Below are 22,848 nucleotides of genomic sequence, written 5' to 3' on the forward strand. Positions count from 1 at the left end.
AGTTTTCTTTTCCTCTGTTCCTTACGGGTTCAGTAAGAAGAAAACAAAGACGTGGCGCAAAATTAGAAGAAAAAGAATTACTTTGGAGAGTGGAGATGGAGTTCAGTCTTAACCTATGGGATAGGAGGTCACTCACCGCGCAATGTGGGAATCATATGACTTAGGATTTTAAAGGTTCTCATGGGCATGCTCTCCTGCCAAGTCTACAAGTTCTCTGCTGAGCCCAATACCCGAAATAAACCAGTGCAGTGGATATGTTTGTCATTTACAACAAACAACATAATAGAGCTGTCTTTCTCAAAATCGATCTAAGTTACTTGCATTAATATATTCCGTTTCTCTCGAACAATCGCAAAGAACAAGTAATCGGAAAATCTTTGTTAATTTGTAGCACAAATCCAAACAATCCAGAGATTCAAATCGAAAACCCAGAAAATGATTCCACAACACATCAAGCCAGTATCAACAAGACCATCATCATCAGCAACAGTGATTCAACCATCCTCACCTCGATTCCCCTTCTCATCAAACACACCAACCTCAACAGCAAACCGTCGTATCGCAATTGCTGTAGATCTAAGTGATGAAAGTGCTTATGCTGTAAAATGGGCAGTTCAAAATTACTTACGTCCTGGTGATGCTGTAATACTTTTACACGTACGACCAACTAGTGTTCTTTATGGTGCTGATTGGGGTTCAACAGATGTATCAATTACTGACACAGATGAAGAATCACAGCAGAAATTAGAATCTGATTTTGATGCTTTTACTAATACTAAAGCAACTGATTTAGCACAACCATTAGTTGAAGCATCAATCCCATTTAAGCTGCATATTGTGAAAGATCATGATATGAAAGAAAGACTTTGTTTGGAAGTTGAGAGATTAGGGTTAAGCACTGTGATTATGGGTAGTCGGGGATTTGGTGCTTCTAAAAGGAGTAGTAAAGGAAGACTTGGTAGTGTTAGTGATTATTGTGTTCATCATTGTGTTTGTCCTGTTGTTGTTGTTAGGTTTCCAGATGACAAAGAATCTGGGGATGGGGATGATGAAACTACAAAGGTGTCTCCATTGGAAAAGGAGGTTGAGCTTCATCCTGTACCTGAGGAAGATCAGGAGTATCATGATGCCCCTGAGGAACAGAAAGCTTGAAGCTTTTTCCTGCTTAGGTATCTGTTTCTGTCTCTATCATCTCCAAGTTATGGGTCTAATTTTTTGAGGTTTTCTTGGATCAAATGAACGTTAGGAATCTGATTTTGAGTTGATTCTGCAAACTAATTTTATATTTAATACATTCGAATTTCTGGTGGTTGTTGCTTTGGTTTCTTAATGGTTCTCTCTTGACATATGGAGTTTCAGTGAAATCTCTGATTCAGAGTTGATTTTGTTGTGAGGATGAGATTTGTGAAAATAGATCAATTCTTTGGGTTCTCATTGTTGCTTTGCTTTGGATTGTGACTGAATTGTTAATGTAGTGGTCCAGGATTTAGGTGTTTTAATTCGTCAAAAACACTAAATAGATACGAAACTGCTATCTCTTAAGTAGATACGCCAAGAAGGAATGGAAGGAGGAATCATGAGAGTGGTTTTTGAATGCATCATCTGCTAGAGCATGAACTGCACCGTTAGCTTCTTTCTCAGTATAGGTGAATTGCACCAAGATAAGAGGTCTTAACCTTTAAGGCCTCACTTTCAGTTATAATATAGACCATATCTTGCACCTCTGCCATCTCACGGGCAAGAATAGTTTCCCACGTTTCAGCTTCAATTGGAGATTGAAGATTATGAAAACACGTACAACACCCAATAAAATCTGCACTAGGATCTCTGGCCACCGTTGCACAAGCCCCTACATTTGTAAGAAAAAGCTTCACGCACATTCAGCTTTCCGCAATTATCAACTAGAGGGATCCATCTCTTAGCAGCAGCTTCATCTATACTGATAAACGTTAATCTGTAGTTGGCATTCGATATTATGTGCTCAATAGCTGGATCTTTGTTATTAAAAGTTTTACCTGGTCTCCCCATCCATTTTGCCTACAAAATACAGCTCCTCATTGTAAACACGGAACAGTCATCTCCCTCTTGAGCCATCTTGATAAGATTTTTTTTTACTGTAACATCCTGATTGAATGTACATCCCATAGAAGAATGAAAAAACACAGCTTTTGCAGTAGGGCACATAAGAAGTAATTGCTCCATTGTTTCGACTCCAGTTCCACACAGGCTATAATCCTTACTAAGATCTGAAACAAACTTGCTCATATAAGACAAGATTGCAATCCCCTCATGCAGGATCCTCCAAATGAATATACAATCTTTAGGAACTAGATTCTGGACTTCCAAAAACCTTTTCCAACGGAAGTCTCCAGTATATATATTGCAGAGCAACAGGGCCTATTGAGTTTTAAAGTTTTCATGAAGGCCATTGGCTATGTAGATGTGGTTTCTCACGTCAGGTTGTTATCGTGTGATTGTTGTTTCATGGTTAAAAAAAACGATTTTTGCCAAAGGTTGTACGTGCTACTGCTTGACTTGTTTTAGGTTATGTTCTCCAAAGTTTGTTCTTGAGATATATAATGCTTATTGTCGCTTTTCTTAAGTGGGGTTTTTGGATTTTTGCCTAGTTTACAAATAGGTATTGCTCAGAGATTTGAGATAGCATTGCCACTGTTAATTCCCATAGCTTGTGTTGTTATTGATTTCTACGCAGTTATAATTTCTTATTGTTTTTGTACTTTTGTTTTGATATCTAAAATTTTTGTTTTCACCAATGTGCCTCATGAAGAAGAAGAAATAATAGGATATATTCTCTTAGTTCAACATGTTGATACAGCATGTCTATTAGTTCTTCATCTGATTGTATATGCAGGGCAGTTTTGTTGATAAGGTTTCTAGGAATTTAGATTACATTACTAATGATTGTCTGGATGCTCCTCCCTTGGTAGATCGAGGGAGGAGTAAATAAAACTCTATCTGATATGAAAGCTTGGATAACTTCTGGTCCGGATGGATTCCACCCAGGCTCTATCGAACACATCGGGATGTGTTGGGACTTGGGAAATGATCTGGTGAATCTTGTTAGAATTCTTTTTATGAACAGAACTCTTCTGGTAGGTTTTTGAGTAATCCCATATACATCTTTAATATCTAAGATTGATGTCCCAATGCCTACTGATTTCTGGCCACTCAGCTTAAGAAATGCTACTTTTCTGCATGAGTTGCTTCATATTATGAAGACAACTAAAAGAAAATTAGCAGAAGTTGTCCAAATGTCTCAAACCTCGTAACTGTAGATGATTTGCTTCTTGTTTTCATCTGCAAGTATTAACGGGGTAAATGCCTTGCAAGATTTATGTCCATTTTTCATAATTCTTCTGGACAAGTTGTAAACTTTCAAAAGTCAGCCATATATGTTAGTTGTAATGTTCATGATATACACTGTAAACTTCTTGCTGGAATTCTTAAAGTCAAATCATTCTAAAATATTTTGGGACATCTCTATTTTTCCATAGAGCTAAGTCTTACTTTTAATACTCCACTGTATAAGGTTTATAGTGAGTTCAGGGGGTGGAAATCCAAATCGCTCCCACAAGCAGGGACCACACTGTTGTAATCAGTTACTTAAGCTAACCCAAGATTATAATGAGTTGATGCTTGATAGGTTTGATTGCCTACAAAGACGATTCTGCTGGAACAAACAGGGGCATAGTAGAGGTTTATATCTTTATTTATGGAAGAAACAGGGAACAGAGTAAAGGTTTATATCTTTATTCATGGTCTTACATTGTTCCCCCTAAACAAAGTGTTGGTTTAGGAGACCACGCCATTACGATACTGCATTGTTTGCTAAACTGGCTTGGCATTTTGTTTTGGCCCAAAATCCTAAAAGATGAGCATTTTCAGAACTCTCATCCTTTTAAATATACTAAAAAAGCATGTAAATCCTGGTCTGGTATAGTATTACCAAAGGCCTGTATGTAACAAGAAGTAACCATGTTTGGGAATTCATGATTGTTCTACTGTAGATATGTGGAGTAATATATGGACTTTGGACAGGAAATTGGCGGCAAGTAACAACTCTAGTTCCCCGTAAACAGGCCCCAAACTGTGAACCGCCTTGTCAGTTCTTTCAGGATGGTCTGATAGCGATATTATATCGAGCATTAATTCTGGTTGTGCTTTCAAGTAGATAACTCTCCAGACTGAATTAGGTAGTTTGGCACTGAAAATGGACAACTTGCAGTCAATTTATCTCTAGGAAATGTAATGATCTTATGTGGAGGGAACCTCTTGTTTGGAATTTTGATTGTCATTGTTGCCTTCTTTTTTGTGAACGTTTCTTTTGATGGCATTTGAGATTTGTCAAAACAGATGAATTTGTGGGTTCTTATTGCTGCTTTGCTTTGGATTGTGAATGAAGTGTTAATGTAGTGGTTTAGGTGTTTTAATTCGTGAAATTTTGGCTCTCTTAGCCTTAGGTGTGTGTGATGGAAAAAAGGTGTTTGCTTATTGTTTTGCTGCATTAAGTTGTTTGTGATTTTTTTTTCTCACCATTAGTTAGATATATGCATTTTGGTTATAATCATGTAATCCATGTTTCATGGCTGACAAAGTAAATATTTGTCGAAGGTTGTACTGCATTGCTCCTTGAACTTTTCATTGTCTTGTTTTCTTTTATGATATTTACAGGATGTCCCTGAGATATATAATGTTATTGCTTGATGAGACTTTGTTTACATGGGCTAGGGGTTTTCTGAATGAGCCCTTGCTTAGAGACCTGAGACACCAATGCCACTCATGATTTTCTTTTTTTATATGGATATAGGTGTTCATATTCCAATTTAATGCATAGCAAGTCCTTTTGAAATGATGTTGTAAAGTATCCGTTACTGAGATGCAATAAGCTTTCTTTCCCTTTTTCCAACGTAATAAAATGGGGTTAGCAGCAATTCATATACCTGGTAGAAAACATGTCATTATTCCGATGTTTTCGCTGATGTTACTCTAAGATTAGGAACTTGGGTATATTCTATTTTCAAAAATGCAGTTGGTTAATTGTCCGTGTCTCGAACTCATAGGTGACTCGTGGTTGAGATACTGGTGTTCTATGTGTCTTTGCGCTCCTTTGACTGTTTGGTACGTGATATGCGATCTGATCATTAGGTGATTATCTTTGAATACATTAGCAAAGGCTTGATCATTTTTGTGGGGCTGTGTCTTTGTCGCAGGAACAAAGTATTATCCATTCAAGTGATACATGTATCTCTAAGAGCTAGATTAAGTAAACAAAGTGGTCTGTAGTTTTTCCTGGTCTCTTCATTAGGTGTGATTGTTATACTGCTTAAATTCTTCTGGAAAATATTCTCCAGTAAGTTGTACATCTTTAAAAATATCTGAGACCCAAGGAAATAATTGAAGTTTCATATTTTGTCAAGTACCTCTACTTGCTCCTACTTACCTGATCAATTTTTGTGTTTGCTATTCTTGTTGAAAGAGTCTACTTGAATTTCATCTGACAAATATGTTGTTTCAGTCGACTAACTTGCTTGCCTTCTGTTTTGCAGAAGCCTAGATGTTGTAACCGAGTCAAATCGAGGCCAAGGAAGTTGAGATGTTTCTGACAAATGATGGAGAAGTTTCTGGAGTGGGTTTATGCAATGTAATTGAACACTTGTAGTTTTTATTGCTTTCTATTTCTGTCTCTACCTTTCTACTGTCCATCTACTTCCGTGTAACTGTCCTACTTGTGCTGTTGTTGGATGATATATTATCAAATCTGTAATTCTTGAGTTATTTTATATTATTGTCTTCCAGTTAAATGCTGGTATCAACTTTGTTTATGGAGCCACCAACAGCAACTAAAATATCTGAAATATAAGGGTGTATACTGGCTTCTATGGATGGGGAGTGGGAACAAGGTGGGTTAAAAACTTAAAAATGAGTAGTGCTACGTTGACCGGGGCTGGGTACCGGAACAAACCCCGTGTCTCACAGCCCCTGGGACCCGCTTGAGCTTGCAGGGGGTGGGCTTATTGGTCCCACTGTGGGTCTCCCATTTTTTGTGTCTCGCGGTAGCATTCACGGGATTCATTCCCCGGTGAATGTAGCATTGTTGGTTAAAAAATAGGTCTCTGCAAATTTTAGTCCTCCAGATCAATTCTCACCCTACAACGATGTGAGGGATTATCAAACGAGACGAACTAACCAAAATGTGGCACGAGTTTTGTATTTTTGTATTATTAGTAAATACCAGGGTTAAAATGATTCGATGAACTCCAGGAAAACCTGAGCCACAACCTTATTATTGTGTATATATCAAACGATTCAAACCACTACAAGTAAATAGTATTGAAGAGACATCAATCCTATAAGAGCCAAATATAAGCTTTCGTGCACGTCTTGTGAGTGCGAATTTATATGGCACCAATGAAATTGCCAAAGCCAACAGGGTTAATAAAGGATAAACTAACTCTCCGCCCATTTTGTTTGACCCCGAGACTTATGTGTCCTGGCACCATCAACCATTGCTTCAAAAAAAAAAAAATTTTACTAATAACTAGAAAATAGACATGGAAAAGTTAAACTCCTATAACAAAGAAAAAGATTGTTCTCAACAAAAGATTCCCATCGTTGCCCATAGAAAATAGACATGGAAAAGCTAAGTATGCATTAGGCCACCAATATATGTGGTGGTTCTCCTCCAACCCCCCTCCTGTATTTCGTCTTATATTCAAGATGATATCTCTGCCGTCTAATTTTTTTCCTCTGTTTCCTTGTATTAGTAAGGGAAAAAAAAAGGATTGGGGTTGCTCCAGTTTTGTTCGAAGAGGTTTCAAATGAGGGAAGCTGCGGTCATTCCCCGCCGTCCAAATGAAGCAGAGCAATGTTGTAATAATAATCCTCTAGGTAATCAGTCGAAAGGAAAATGTAAGCCAACAAAGAAATATTAGGAAAAACATCCCAACATTAAAACTAAACCAAACAATCTCATATCCAACTGCATGAAGGTCACTGTTACCAGCAAGAAACAATGAATGGAAGCAAAAAAGGATTTTTGTTATTGAAATAGCAACACAAACTGTAAAAGAGGATTTGGGTACCAAAATAACTTTAAGCAGCTCCAAGAAATCCCTCACTCTGACTTCGGCGCATAGAGAGATTTGCTTGTAAGCTCAGCAGTCTTTCACTCGGGTCTGGATAATGATGGCGAGGATGATGAGAAATTCCTTTAGCCGTTCCACTTATATGGGGAATACGCCCGTGTCTGCCCTTAGATGGCTTTAGTGAGCTGACTGCTTGGCTTAGACGGCCATGAATTGAGGAAGAAGAGACCTTGCTACTGCTGGCTACACTAGGGGCAGCTCCCTTTCTTGGGGCAGACCGAGCTGGGCGCTCAGCAAGCTCTTTCGAGGAGTTGGCTTTGATCGATTTCTTGTTGTAGTAAACCAGATGCGGTAGAAGACTTGATAGATATTTCTTTATTTGTTCATCTCCTACATTCTTTTGGGCTGGATTTCCTTCCAAGCTGATAGTCTGCAGGGAGATGTAGTTGGCTGCAAGTTGTCCAAGACATTTTGATGTTGAAATTTTGTTGAAGCGCAGGTCTAATATGTTGAGTTTGAGTAGTCTGTGCAATCCTTCCACCTCACTAATTTTGTTTCCAGCAAGATATAACTCCTTCAGAGAGGAGCAGGAAGCAAGACCTACAAATAGAAGAAAACATGAGAACTGTAATGTTGCAACAAGCCTCATCATGCCTCCAACGTTCACAGTTCATATATCATATATATAGTTAGCAAACAAAATGAGGCATCGCCGACTCAAGCAGACCAGCCTAGATTCAAGATCTAACTCCCACCAGCCAAAGTTAAAACATAGTTAATGCATGACAATGTTGTGGCACAACTAGATGGTGGTTTCGCTCTGTAGGAGTCGCTCTCAGGTCTGTTACTCGCAAGGCAAGCTCACCATAATATTCAGAACTCGGATATTAAACTGGAGCTCAAACCAAGATTAACATATTCTGAGTTGTAAATTCGGCCACACTCACCTAGGCTCACATTGTAAAATTCACTTACACTCACATTGTAACATTCAGTTATGCTAGCTAGCGGGCAATGATGTCCAGCAGTTAGGCTCAGATTTATCGGTTGCCAGCTTAAATGAGGTTATGCGTCTTCAGAAACTGTGAAGCTTTCAGCTAATAATGATTTAAGCTGTCTGAATGTCGGACAAGGCCCAGGATACAACCACATGTATCATACCGTCAAAAGTTCACAAAGAGAGTTTTGGGGTTTTCTGTGTTTTTTGTTATTATTATTGATTTTTTTTTCTTAAATATTTTTTTTCTTAAAAGGAGAAGCTAATTTATCATAAAGAGCAAGGAAAAAAGTCAAAAAAACTCCATACCGTGACCAATCCGAGATATCCTATTGTAGCTTAGGTCCAGTATACGGAGGCGCGTAAGTTCACGAAGCCCTTCAATGGTGGAAATGTTGTTTTTCGACAGATTTAGTACATGAAGACCTCGTGGAAGAGCACCCGCAGTTATCCTGACTGCATATAAGTAGAAAAAAGCTTATATAAATAGATCCTCAAATGCCAAGAACCCGCAAATTGACCAGTTATAACTAATAAAATTTACAGGAAGAGAAGGAACCTTTAAGGCATGCATACCTATGGAGTTTCCAGATAAATTAAGAACCCTTAAGCTAACGAAGGCACTAAGAAATGGTATCACAACCAATCCAAGATTCACCATCTGTGCTGACGCAGATGTAGGAGACAAAGAAGAGATGTAGTTCTTAGCAACCTCTATAGAGCTCTTAGCATCCAACTTCAAATTAGCTGCATGACCCAAGATATTGGATGCCTTTTTAACCTTCATCGAATATGAGGGTTCACCTGTTTCTTGCAAAGGGATCTTATCCTCGAGATCAATTGTGCTCACCCAGTCCTCAATACGCTTGATCTTGAAATCCTTGCTGGGCAACTCATCCAAGTTCACAGAGGATTCGCTTTGCAAATCTTTCGCCGCATCTACCTTGTCTATTCCCCGACTCACCCAATCTTTTGTGACCCCGCCACAGGAATCATATTCATCACTGAACGAATTATCATTTTCATTTTTATCATTATCGCTCCCAAGCAATTTATCATCACTCTCTTGATCTGTCGTTGCTTGGTAACAACCATCGTAACTTAACACTTCTTTCCCCTTCACAGATATTTTATCTAGATTCTGAGAACATCTACCTTGGGGTTCAGAATATAAATGAGATGGTGAAACTTCCTCAGAATCAGGTAAAACGTCTTCAAAATTAGGCATCGAGCAAGATTTTCCAATTATGGGCATACGGAGTCCAGAATCATCAGAATGCCTTTCTAACTGCTCTGAATAATCAGAATGCCTTTCTAGCTGTTCTGATTCCCTGCTTGTGAAGGAGTGTTCGCTATGCCCTGGATGGCTATTTTCTTGAAATGGTTCAATGTCCAGAGCCTCGTTATACTTGTTAAATAAATCCGTCTCAGGATCAGGGCTGTCAGATGGTTCCTCCAAACCACTGTGGTCACTGCCATCAAAACTTCGATCATAATTCATTCTGTGGGGATCATCACATGAGAAACCTTCACCTGTTTCATCTTCAATGTCAGAACCATGAGAAATTCTACCTTCTCTGTCCAATCCACTTCCAACAGACCGACTTTTATTTAGATGTGTCCTCAGATTAAACTCTTCTGGACTGGAAGCGCTGTGCATTTCCTGCGATTTCCAGTAGCATTCGCTAGCAGGGGAACTAGTGACTTTGTCTGGACGGGTGATTGATGCAATGGAAGGACTAACCTCACACTTATCTAAGCCTAACGCCTTTAAGTTACTATGAGCAGCAGGTTGATCCAGTGAGGTCTTCTGAAATGTATTGTGCATTCCTTCAGTTGGTCGTTGGATTGCCTTCTGAAAAAGAAAAAGCAGGTGTTATTTCAGAAATAAATTTCGATCTTCAGAAATAAATTTCGATGATGCACAGTGATAACTTAACACACCTTTGACTTGTAGCTGGGAATGTGTGTATGGAAGCATGAAAACCTAACCATTGTTGCCCCGTAGACACTTCATTCACAAAGCAAGTGTAATTTCAATACTGAGAACTAGCTGATGTATAATTAACTACTATGACAGAGATGCTCAAAACTCCAATACAATATAAACTTCGACGATGTTCGCTGTATGCAATAAAAGGGATATGGAAACGGCAAGCTTTCTGAGTCTGATCCACAAGAAACGTTAGCCGTAATCAAGAGACAAACCCTCCAAAACACGACGCAGCCTCCAAATGTGTGATGATCTTGATCTCCTCAACACGCAGACCTTAATTACCCCCTCATTATTGCCCCACACCCAGTCAATGGTGCGAGAAGAGTATGATCTTGTTGTAGCGGCCAGAGTGAAAATATGCTTTGTTAACTAGGAAAATCCGACCCCAAACATACAGACGAGATGCAAATCTGAAAAAATATATAGACAACCATAAGAATTAACTACTTGATATCTATAGAAGCACAGGAGATCTTACAAAATCAACACTACGCATACATTTATGTTTGTGGTGAGTGATAGTAATAAACTGATTAATTAGAAAAAAAATGGTGCTTGTAATTCTATAATTTTAAGTTAAAATAGGATGAGAAGACCAATTTTCTAATCCAGATTATTTTAAGAACAGAAGTGTCTACAAACCCTTCCTTTGCACACAAAAGAGAGGTATCTGTCATCATTCATCTAAGTAGGTAAAGGTTATAAGTTCAAACTTAATGAATAATATTAAAAAATCAAAAGTCAGATGATATCCAAGAATATGTGAAGTTTGCACCCACTACAGAAGCTAGTGATTGATGACTATAACGAATTGACGGATTCATCTTAGAAAACCAGAGCAGCATAGTCATATTGTATAATTACAGGCAGCAATTTCACAACAGGATTTTTCCATTGGAAAAAAAAAAAGAGAATTACTGAAACTTTTTTATCATAGATTTTTGCATACAAGATAAGTTTTTATATAACCAAAAAACAAGACTGACTTTGCAAGAGTATTTTAATAATGTATGAACAAAAAGATGCCTTGTGAATCAGTTAAACCAATGAGAAATCTAGAGAAATCAATGAAAAGATCTTCAACTAAAACCAAATCTTACTTTTCGACTAAATTATTCAATAGAATTAAAAGAATTATGAATGAGTTAGTGAATAACTTTATCAATCAATGGTATCCAATAACACAAAAACAATGATATTATTCCTTTGCCTAGAATTATCAATTCAGCAATCAAAATTACCGAAATCAATCAAATTATTCAAAACAATAATAAGAGATTATAAACGAGAAATTAAGAAACTAACCTCTCGATAGCCAGATTGTAACTACGAAAACCCAAACCTCCCGCTACCAATTTCCTACTTCGTTATATGAACTTATCAAAAGAACAAAAAGAGCTTTCCTTTTGTTACCGTTTCTCTCTTTTTTTTTCTCTGTTTCTTATTTTTCTGTTAATGCGATAAGAGAGAGAAAGTTTCAACGCTAACCCTACGAGAGAAAGATAGAATGAAGGAGGAATGCCTTGCTTAGGTTTTGATTGGATTTTATAATAATCATCACAAAATCAAGGTTTTTTAATTTGCGGACCTGATTAGTTCTCACTAAAATTTGTAATATTCGATTAAGGTTTTAATTGTTAACAAGTGCTGATCGTTGGATCTAGGTTTTTCTTATCCCGCAGCTTTGTGGGATTAGTTTGTCTGCTACAATCCAACGACTGCATACAGAAATAACGGTAAATGATTCAGGAAATTATGACAGATGTCGGCTGCAGCTGTTTGCCAACTGGGTACAGTACTTGTTTTTTCAAAAGTGGGATATTTTATTTATTTTTTGAAGGAAGAGGCGAACCTCTGAGTTTCATTAATACATCAAATAAGTAAGGTTGCTTACGTCAAGCGATGATCATCAAAGATGAAAAACATGATGAAATACAAATGCTTTGTATCATAATTACAAGTAAATTGTAATACATCATACATAGTAAAAAATATGAATTTCATCAACATATTTGATGATATTTGAGGATGGCCAGTGGATTAAGATTCTACCATTTTGATTCGAAGAATTTGCCTTCTTCATTGTCTTCTTCAATAAGATAAAATTGTCCCAAAAGGAAGTAGTATACATACAACATCAATATCACGATCAATTTGGATAGCCATGGATCTTCATGGAAATATAGTGTCCCTTCATGCTGATGTGAATCGCCCGTTGTTAATGTAATTGAAACGATTGTAGCAATCGAATGAAACGCCTTCAAGGCTATTAGAAACTACTTCACAAACATCTAAGAAGCATTCTGAGACAATTAGATAGGAAGCATATAAGAAAGAAAAAAAAAACTGATAAAAAACTCTGGATCGATCAAAATAGCGAATTTTAAATGCTATTGTGCTAGTGCTATTTACAATCAAATCTGTTGAGAATATCTGAAAATTTCAGATCAAGCTCAACAAATTTGGGAAATTAGGGAGGAAGATTTGGAAACTAGAGAGGAAAAAACGGTTACAAAAAAGGGATAGAGAAAGAGAGAGAATTTTATTTATATATGCCATTAGTCAAGGTTTACATATTTTAGGAATGTAGCATTTTTTTTTTTTGTTGATAAAACAAGATCTTTTTCATTGATATCACAGAGAAAATATATAGATATAGTTGAGAACATCAAAGAACAACACCCACATAGTAACATAAATTTCATGATGTAAAAGTGCAAACCCAGATATTTCGATGAGGAAAGAAAAGGAATACCTGAAATAGACTAAATACACATATGAAATAAGATCCGATTTAATCGGAGGAGAAATGGTATTTGGATCACAAATCCACCATTTTTGATAACAATCTTCTTATTGAGAAAGAGATACTTCTGATAAGGAGTGATTTTCCCTAGATCTGGAACGGAATGATGAAGAATGCGGCCGCCGGAGCTCACTACTGATGTACTTCAACTTCAACCCTAAGAACCCCAACTGTAAATAGCCATTAAAGGCAGAAAAAAATGCTTGGAAAGCACTAAAAAAGCCTCCATGAAAACGGAGAAACCTTGCCGCCGGCAAGTGGCTCGAAAGAGCAGAGAAACTAACCCTAACAAGCATTAAACAACTACCTAAACTAACTAAAACAAGATGTAATCGCTGGAAAACAGAAGGAACTACTCAGATCCACCCCAAAACGGAGTAGATCTGAGCAGTGAGGGTGCAGATGAAAAAAGTTTCTTTTTTCTCCAGGAGAGCTTTCTAGAGAGGAGAGAGAAGTAAAAAATGAATTGAATGAAACTTTGGAATGTAGCATTGCTAGTCTTCTACCTTTACAATTGTATAAAAAAACATTTGTGTAACCATTTCCAATTATATATAAGCATTAACTTCCGACTGATTAATTTTTTGATTCTTTATCTCCTTGATAGTGTCGATATTTCTACGAGTTTTGAGTCTTATTTTGATCTTTGTTACCTGCTTAATTTCATCGCAATGTTGGTTATTTTTGACTTTGGTGTTTTAGTCTACAATTGGTGTAGAACACAACAGATATGGCTAGCCCGATGTTTTATGTTGGTGTAGTGGTGATAAATCGGAATGTGAAGGTTGTTACACCTTCTTCAATGACTATCCACAAGAATAACCTAAATTTTGATGGATACTTCATTGTTTGAACGTTGAAGTGATCCCTTGGTGATGTTGGCGGTTGTGTAGCTGAGTGGTTGGTGGATTGGTAGCTGTTTTTGTTGTGCGATGTATGTCTATCGCCCTCGCCTTCTGTGTTCACCTGTTGTCGTTGTTGATTATGAGAAACTTGCATAAAGGACTCCTGTTGTTGATGAATCACATTACCTGAAGTATCCTTAATACTTCTAACATACTTGTTTAACAACATGAAAGGGAAAAATGGAAGGGAAATACTAAACCTAAATCTAGACCTAACCAACAAGTAACCCACATTGCCGGATTATTCATGAACATGAAGGGAAATACTAGTCTAATTTCCGAGCTTTCCCTATAAGTATGCATAGGACTACAGATTTTGGATTGTCAATGGTTGCATCTTTTGACAGTCTAGTCGTATGATAATCATTCAGCTTGCGAGAGTCGGACCTTGCCAAACTCTCGCATTTCTTCAGCGGCGGTATGCACTGCTGGGTCTCCCGTAGTTGAACTTGATCTCTCTGTATTCTTTTTGGCTTCGATTTTAGGCATATATGCATTTAGGCCTGGACAATGTGTTTCGATCTTGTTACCTTTAGTTGCAATCATTCTCTTTATGGGTTAGCAAAACACCACGTGATCACCTAATTTTTGTCATATATCAATTTGTCCAAATGTTTCCACATGCCGTCCAAAGGACCCTTATCACTTTCTTCGTCGGAAACAGAAACATAGACAGGGACATGTTGTTTCCCAAAATCAACAAATTTCCTCACTAGGGATATTGCGACCTGAATCCATTTTACACCGAGTCGAAGCATGTGGGTCTTGATGACCGATTTATCTTCTGATTCCTCAAACCGGGTTGCCTCTGACTCGGCCATATTGCTTAGCAAAAACAGTGATACAAAAATTAATATCATATTCCCTATAATTTGCGGATGAAGACTTATCTCCAACATGACCAGAGCTTTGGAGTTGATTTCCTCCGATTAGCTAGAGTTTCAGATGTATTCCCGAAGTTTTCATACAATCAGTAATTTGCAGATGAAGACTTATCATTATATATGTATTCCTTTTCAGCTCTTCTTCCAACCTATCTTCCATGTGTGGATTAGTATTGTTTTTTGTTTGTTTGATGATTATAAGGAACTATATATCCATACTCTTAATCCTTTTTACCTATATCGGCTTGGAGATCCAGTTTTGGATCCTCTTGAAGGTCAATGGATTTATATGAAACCCATTATTGATAAACCGATAGATAGAGGGATTAATATGGTGAAAACAAATTAAAACGATCGCGAGATGATATTTCAAAGAATGGGTAGCGCCTAGATGTAGGTGATGTTGAATGGGGTTTTATGGAAACTATTTTTATTGATTATTTTCTATGGATTCTTCACCTATTTATATAGGTCAAAAACTTAGTCGCCTAAGTAAACTTGACCCCCAAGTAAACTTGTCTTCCAAGTATATGAGTTTGAAAATACGAGGGCACCCAAATACACCACAATTTTTATATTATCCACCTATAAGTCCTCTTACCGAAAGTGATTGTCTATGGACAAAGTCGAGATAATACTACAAACCGGTATTCACACTTTGTGTGTTCCTCTATGGATACGAGATCGAGACAATACAACAATCAAAGTGTTATTACTTGATAATAGGTTCGGACAATTATAATTGCGTAAATAGAAAAGTAAAAAAGACACGGCAAGATTTTGTTAACGAGGAAACCGCAAATGCAGAAAAACCTCGGAACCTAGTCCAGAATTTAATACTCTCAGAATTAAACCGCTGTACAAAATCTAAAACAATTTCGTATAGTCGAGACCAAGCAACTAAACCTTGTTCACTTAGTTTCTTCAGTATCCCCGCGCTTCCGACATTCAATAAGTGCACGCACTGGAACAATTCATTTGGATCGTATTCCAAACAGTAAAGGAACAACAAATTTGTTTGGTAACAACTCTCTTGATTCTTTCAGATGAAGATATCTCAAGTCATAAGCAAAGGTTCTTCCATTTAAAAAATAAACTTTTTTTCCTGGTCAGATCAATCTATCCAACAACTACCGAAGTAGCAGAGTTTAGATTTGCAATCAATCAATATATAATCAAACGGGAAACTATAAGGTGATGCCGATCTTACACAACTAATCAATCGAATAAATTATATTCTCGTTGGATCCCAGCCGATCAAGGTTTCTGCACACCCAAAGATATAGAAACCAAATTAGAAATCTTTTTTGTCTTCAAATCTTCTTTAATCTTCAATAAACACCTGCACAACACCACTTGAATATCTTGTGATCAATCACGCACAACACAGAGTCTGTTAACAATGGACTATCACAAGATGTCTTTAGATCTACAAACAGTTCTAAAGATCCCGTCGACACTTCGATCTAGTTTGAGTGAATCTTATATCAGAAGAGAAGATTCTTGAGAATAAACAAACTAGGTGCAATCAAAGTTCAACAACTGTTAGTCAATCAAATCAATTGAAAACTAAAATAAACTGCAATTATCTAGTTTCTCACTAACGGTACTCGTAGAGCTTCTTGATCCCACATAAGTCTTTAAACGAGCGGTCGTAAGAGATTCTCATAATTAGAGTACTTTCCTCTCCGAATAGACGGCTCCAACGGAAACAACAAAAAGATGAAGTTTGCGTGGCTCTTAGGATAGTTTGCTATAAATGCCAACTTGGGTATTTATAGACCAAGGATGTTTGGACATCAAGGAATTTCCAAAACCGAATATTCTCAAGATATGCAATAAATGCTCAAAATCGGTTTTCATAATTCCTGGAAATGCTTTGTCCAATATTTCTGAAAACTCACAAGAAAATCTCCAATTAGTAAATGCACATTACCAATTTTTATTTTCTAGAGATATGCATTTATTGTTGGTAATTAAAGCATATAAAACTAACGACCTTATTACAAGATTCTTAATTTATTTCGGACCGGGATCTCCTTTAGTTGTTAAGGAATATCTTTGAACAATAAAAGATAAGAGTTACTGATCATGTTCAAAGTATGTCGACATCTTTAGGTTCAAAGTAATCGGTGATACCTTATAAAAATAATCTGGTAGGAATCGATATTACCTAATAAAAGTAATAAGGTAAGATCGATTACACCAATCACTAGGATCGGTCACACAAGTTACCAGGATCGGTTACATCAGTTACCAGAATCGGTTACATCAATTACCAGGACCGGTTACACCAATTACCTTATAAAATTAATCAGGTAGGGACCGGTTACTACCTCATAAAAATAATTAGGTAGGATCGGTTACACCTATATATGGTATGTACTTGTGATCGGTCACACCAGTCACTAGGATCGGTTACATCAATTACATGGATCGATTACACGACTCTTTTGTGATCAGTCACACCAATTACTAGGATTGGTCACGCCAATTAAAAATTATCGATCATACCATCTCAGGTGATTACTTAGGATCGGTTACACTAATAAAAGTCATACCAAATCATAAGTCAGGCACTGTGATTAGTTATACCAAGATACATAACAAATTATGATCGGTTCTACTAACTCACACATATTGGTAATCCAAAGATATGCAATGAATAAAAATACCAATAAGCCTAGCGATTTCCCTTTCGATTCATACAACAAGTTCATTAATGTACTTCTTTTAAACTAATGTAAAAATTGTTTCCTAGGACGAAATCTCCACCTAACCCATACACATAATCAGAATAACATTCATACGATTATGTTGATGTCATATATACAAAGTTCACTTCGTATCCTAATTCCTTAACACTATGATCATGTGATCATGTCTTACTACTAGAATATAATCATTCACAGCTTCGCAGTTATGTTTTCAATATGGCACGACTTGAAAGATACGTTAGGAATGAAACAGTTCAAGTCAATATTACTAACCTCAAGAAGAGGGATGATGTCGTCGTTGTAGCTTGTTACTTCTTCACATTCTTCAAGTCTTCGAGTAATACTTGTATGTCTCATAATCCTATACTTTCTAGTCTAACCAGTACGAAGTTGTCTCTAGTATATAATCAAGTGAATCTTAGATGAGTTTTGATTTACTAAAATACGACAACCAAACTTGACATACTAACGCTTGGTGGGTTCAACTGAGCTATGCTCTAACAGAGTTATACAAGTAAACACTTAACTTATCCGATTAAGGAAATACCCTTAATAGAGAACCTTTCAGAACTTTCCAGATACCGCTAAGAAACGAATCCCCCTTCTGAAACGAACCCATCAAAATGAACCCTATGAAACACCGTCAATACTATGTCTGCCGAGTTACATTGGACTCGGTCTACTCGGATCGGATAAGTCATGACTGACTAGGGGAGTAAATGTCATGTAGTTATTATTAAGGGGGTGTACTGAGTAAACCTTAGGAGGTGCATGATATGGGTGTACTTAGTAATCTTAGGAGTGCCTTTATAATTTCTCTTTCTTTTTAGTAGAGCCACTGTTAGCTGGACACGTGCTAGTCACGGATTGCTTCTTCCCGATCTGCCTTACCCTATTAAATTATTGTAAGAAGGGTGGCTGGAAAACATAGCTAATAATATTTCAGGTAGAACTTATGTTCTCAGGCTGATCTTTGATCAGATTTTATCATTTCCGATTACTTTGTTGTTTCAATTTGTTCAACTATAGAACAATTGGCATCAGAGCCGATCGATCCTGTCACCATGGGAGGACAGGGAGCTGTTACTAAAGATCTACATGATATACAGAAAAAACAACAAATTCAGATGGATAAGATTAATCAGGATGTTTCGGAAATGAAAGATCAATTAAATCGGGTACTTCTTCAGCTACAGAATCTTAATAACAAGGAAAGAAATAATGGAGAATCAAATGATTCTGCAAGAGAGGATAATACTCAACCAGTGGGTCATCAACTCAATGAAAATCGTAGTTTCAATAACTACAATCGATTTCCAAGGCTAGATTTTCCGAGATTTGATGGGACTAATCCGAAGGGATGGATTCAGAAGTGCAACCGGTTTTTTCTTCTCCACAACATCAGAGAAGAAACTCAAAAAGTGCAGATGGCAGCGATGCACATGGATGGAAAAGCTGAGAGGTGGATTTCTAACTTACAAACTTGTAGATCTATTCTATGTTGGTTTGAGTTAGCAGAACAAGCATGTTTGCATTTTGAAAACCCCTCGAATGATAACGTTGTTGGTATGTTCAATAAACTAGCTCATACCACCACAGTGGATGAATTTTTTGATGAGTTTGAAGTTGATAGATCTTTAATGATGAGCCTACATCCTGAATTTCCAGAGAGCTACTATATAATGAGTTTTATTGGGGCTCTCAAAGAAGAAATACAGCATAATGTTCTAATGTTTCACCCTACCATACTTATGAGAGCTTTTACTCTAGCTAGGATGCAAGAGCAATCCTTACTCCACCAACAAAAGCCTTCAAAATCCATTTTTTTTCTCCAATTCTTTTTCTTTGGGAAAACCACCTTATCCATATAATGTTAATTATAAACCATTACCACTCCCTCCAACAAATACCAAACCACCACAGTTGCTTCTTAAGGCAACACCCACCCACCCTCCCATTAAGAGACTCACCCCTGAGCAACTCAAAATCAGAAAGGCACAAGGTTTGTGCTACAATTGTGATGAGGTGTATAGACAGGGTCATGTTTGTAAAACACAACAACTATTTTGGATAATTGCAGAGGGAGAAAATGCTGAGGCTACTTCTGATGATGACATATTTCATGGAGAAGAGACTGATTCACCTGTTGAGAGTGACATGGAAGTTTCACTTAATGCTCTTATTGGTACTATCAGGGGTGATACTATTAGAGTACCTGGTATTCTTCACAAACACCATATCTCTGTACTGATTGATACTTGCAGACTACTCCTACTACTCAGATGGCAATTACAGTGGAAAATGGAGAGCATACTTTCAGCTCTGGCATCTGCACGTCACTCCAATGGTCACTACAAGGACACACCTTCTCTGGTGACCTCAGAATACTTCCTTTGGGAGGCTGTGATATAGTACTTGGTGCTGACTGGCTCAGGCAATTTGGTAATGTAACATTTAACTTCTCTACTTTGAGTATTTCCTTTGTGCATCAGGATGTTGAGGTTACTCTCTCTGGTACTTCAAAACCTCCTAGTCTTAAACAGATCAGTAAAAAAGGTGTTCAAAAATTCTTTCAAACCAACACTCATGGTGTTTGTGCTCAACTATTTTCTGTCTCAGATGCACCCACTAATGTGTCACATTCTCCTGAGATTATTTCATTACTACAAGAATTTCAGGATGTTTTTGAAACACCCACTACCTTACCACCCCACAGAAGCCTTGATCAGACCATCCCTCTCCAACCCAATTCCACCCCAGTCAATCAAAGACCTTATAAATGCCCTTATGTACAAAAAGGTGTCATTGAGGCCTTAATTCAAGAAATGTTGCAACAAGGCATCATCCAATCTAATCATAGTCCATTTGCCTCTCCAATCTTATTAGTCAAGAAGAAGGAAAATAGCTGGAGATTCTGTGTTGATTATAGAAGATTAAATGATATTACCATTAAAGACAAGTTTCCAATTCCTATAATTGATGAGCTACTAGATGAGCTACGTGGTTCTGGAGTTTTCACCAAAATTGACCTCAGGTCAGGGTACCACCAGATCAGATTGTTTACCCCTGATATACACAAAACAACATTCAGATTATACCAAGGTCATTATGAGTTTCTTGTTATGCCTTTTGGCCTCACCAATGCCCCTGCAACTTCTCAGGCACTCATGAGTGACATATTCAAGCCATTCATAAGAAAATTTATCTTAGTCTTTTTTGATGATATCCTTGTTTATATTCCTGACATGGAGTCTCATTTGGTTCATTTACAACAAGTACTCTCTGTGTTGAGACAACATCAATTACATGCCAAGCTGTCCAAATGCTGTTTTGCACAATCTGAATTGGAATATTTAGGCCATATTATCACACCCAGTGGTGTTGTGGCTGACCCTTCCAAGATCAGTTCTATGACTTCTTGGCCAACTCCGACAACTATCAAGGCATTAAGAGGGTTTTTGGGCTTAACTGGCTACTACAGAAAATCTGTCAAAGACTATTGAAACATCAGCAAGCCACTAACTAAACTCTTAAAGAAGAATGCTTTTCACTGGTCCCCTGCTGCTGAAGAGGCTTTCAACAAACTTAAGGTGGCAATGACTTCTACTCCTGTTCTGGCACTTCCAGATTTCACCAAAAAATTCATCTTGGAAGCAGATGCTTCTAATAATGGAATTGGGGCAGTGTTGATGCTAGATGGAAGACCAATTGCTTTTCATAATAAGCCATTGGGTCCCAAGGCTATGGGATTATCCACTTATGAGAAGGAAATCATGGCATTAGGGTCAGCAGTTACTAAATGGAGGCATTATCTGCAAGGGCATCACTTCACAATCAAGAATGATCATGAGAGCTTGAAATTCTTTCTAAAGCAAAGAATCTCCACAGGAATGCAGCAGAAATGGCTGATGAAGTTACTTGGCTTTACTTATGATATCCAATACAAAAAAGGGATTGATAAAAAGGTGGCCGATGCTTTATCAAGGAGAACAACTTCAGAGAATTCCCTCCACGCGATCACACTCTCCAAACCTATCTGGATGCAGGAAGTCATTAGTAGATATGTTGATGATTCAAAGGCCCAACAATTGATCTCTCAGTTGCTACTCTCATCCTTTACCATGCCCAACTATACCTACAAGGATGAGTTAATCAGGTACAAGTCCACACTATACATTGGCACTGGTCATAATATCAAATCATCTATTTTATCCTCCTTGCATTCATCAGCCATTGGAGGCCACTCTGAAATCCAAGCCACTATAACAAAGCCAAACTGTATTTTTTCTGGCCAAGAATGCAGCAAGATATAATCTCCATGATCACATCTTGTGATGTTTTTCAGAGGAATAAACATGAGCACACTCTCCCTGCTGGGTTGTTGCAGCCACTGTCGATTCCTGATCAAGCTTGGCAGCATATATCCATGGATTTCATGGAGGGTCTCCCCAAGAGTGACCACAAGGATGTTATTCTAGTAGTGGTTGATATATTAACCAAATATAACCATTTCATTGACCTCAAACATCCTTACACTGCAGTCTCAGTGGATAAAGCATTCCTCCATAACATCTTCAGAATATGTGGCTTGCCTGCTTCCATCATTTCTGACAGATATAAAATCTTCACTAGTAATTTCTGACAAGATCTCTTTCATCATTTGGGCACTTCCCTCAAACTGAGTACTGCATATCACCCTCAGACAAATGGCCAAACAGAGAGGGTCAATGCTTGTGTGGAGAACTACCTAAGATGTATGACTGGTTTTCAACCAAATAAATGGTCCCAATGGCTAGCACTTGCAGAATGGTGGTACAATACTAGCTACCATACCAACATCAAAATGTTGATAAGCACGCAAGTGCTACATTTTATGTCCATATTTATATTAGTCAGGACTCGATATTTTGGCTAACAATACCATTTTAGTGCTTTTGTAGAAAATACAAGTGAATTTGGCTCATTCGGAAACCAATGGCATAACTAGAAGCTAAATTGGTGTTTGCGACTGGAAATATTGTCAACACTCCTACTCACAGCTACAAACACACTTATTTAAATGTGGCTGGCCTAGTATTTATGTATCAGCACCACTCAATATGTCTTTGCCAGTTGGAACGTGTCAGGCCCATCTGGAGTTAACAGAAAGGTGAGACGTGGCTTATTTTGTGGTGTCTTCCACCACATATCATTTCGTTCAAGTCAAGAAGAAATTTGCATTTCTCAAGCAAGCAGTTATATGCCAGAGTGAATGGTACTTTTTCTTATGAACGACATCATATTTGAAGAGGAGAATGAAGATGCTCATGACTGCATGCTAGAATCAATTATAATTTGCTCTTGAAGAATGGATGCTGTTTAGTTGGTGTTTCAAACGTGCAAGGAGATGAAGTTTCAGTACGTCAAAAAGGGGTCAAAAAATGGAGTGGTCAGTTTC

At 37.5% G+C, this 22,848-nt stretch overlaps 3 protein-coding genes across 3 annotated transcripts; 2 read left to right on the forward strand and 1 right to left on the reverse strand.

Annotated features, from left to right (window-relative positions):
- Positions 1-282: 282 nt before the first annotated feature.
- On the forward strand, positions 283-5,837 carry LOC113287783 (universal stress protein PHOS32-like). Its single transcript, XM_026536621.1, has 2 exons — positions 283-1,169; positions 5,568-5,837. Exon 1 carries the CDS (start codon positions 436-438, stop codon positions 1,150-1,152), a length of 717 nt encoding a protein of 238 aa, XP_026392406.1. The 5' UTR covers positions 283-435; the 3' UTR covers positions 1,153-1,169; positions 5,568-5,837.
- A 1,110-nt stretch (positions 5,838-6,947) lies between these two features.
- Positions 6,948-11,651, reverse strand: LOC113287784 (probable serine/threonine-protein kinase DDB_G0278509). Its single transcript, XM_026536622.1, has 5 exons — positions 11,405-11,651; positions 10,048-10,509; positions 8,680-9,958; positions 8,413-8,559; positions 6,948-7,706 (listed from the first exon to the last, which is right to left on the reverse strand). Exons 2-5 carry the CDS (start codon positions 10,096-10,098, stop codon positions 7,114-7,116), a joined length of 2,070 nt encoding a protein of 689 aa, XP_026392407.1. The 5' UTR covers positions 10,099-10,509; positions 11,405-11,651; the 3' UTR covers positions 6,948-7,113.
- A 6,824-nt stretch (positions 11,652-18,475) lies between these two features.
- Positions 18,476-20,914, forward strand: LOC113290867. The gene is made up of 3 exons (XM_026540456.1): positions 18,476-18,977; positions 19,492-19,622; positions 19,676-20,914. The coding sequence occupies exons 1-3, from the start codon at positions 18,476-18,478 to the stop codon at positions 20,912-20,914; spliced, it is 1,872 nt and encodes a 623-aa protein (XP_026396241.1).
- The last annotated feature ends 1,934 nt before the right edge of the window (positions 20,915-22,848 follow it).

The sequence above is a fragment of the Papaver somniferum genome, chromosome 6, assembly GCF_003573695.1.
Source record: "Papaver somniferum cultivar HN1 chromosome 6, ASM357369v1, whole genome shotgun sequence".
Taxonomy (NCBI): Eukaryota; Viridiplantae; Streptophyta; class Magnoliopsida; order Ranunculales; family Papaveraceae; genus Papaver; species Papaver somniferum.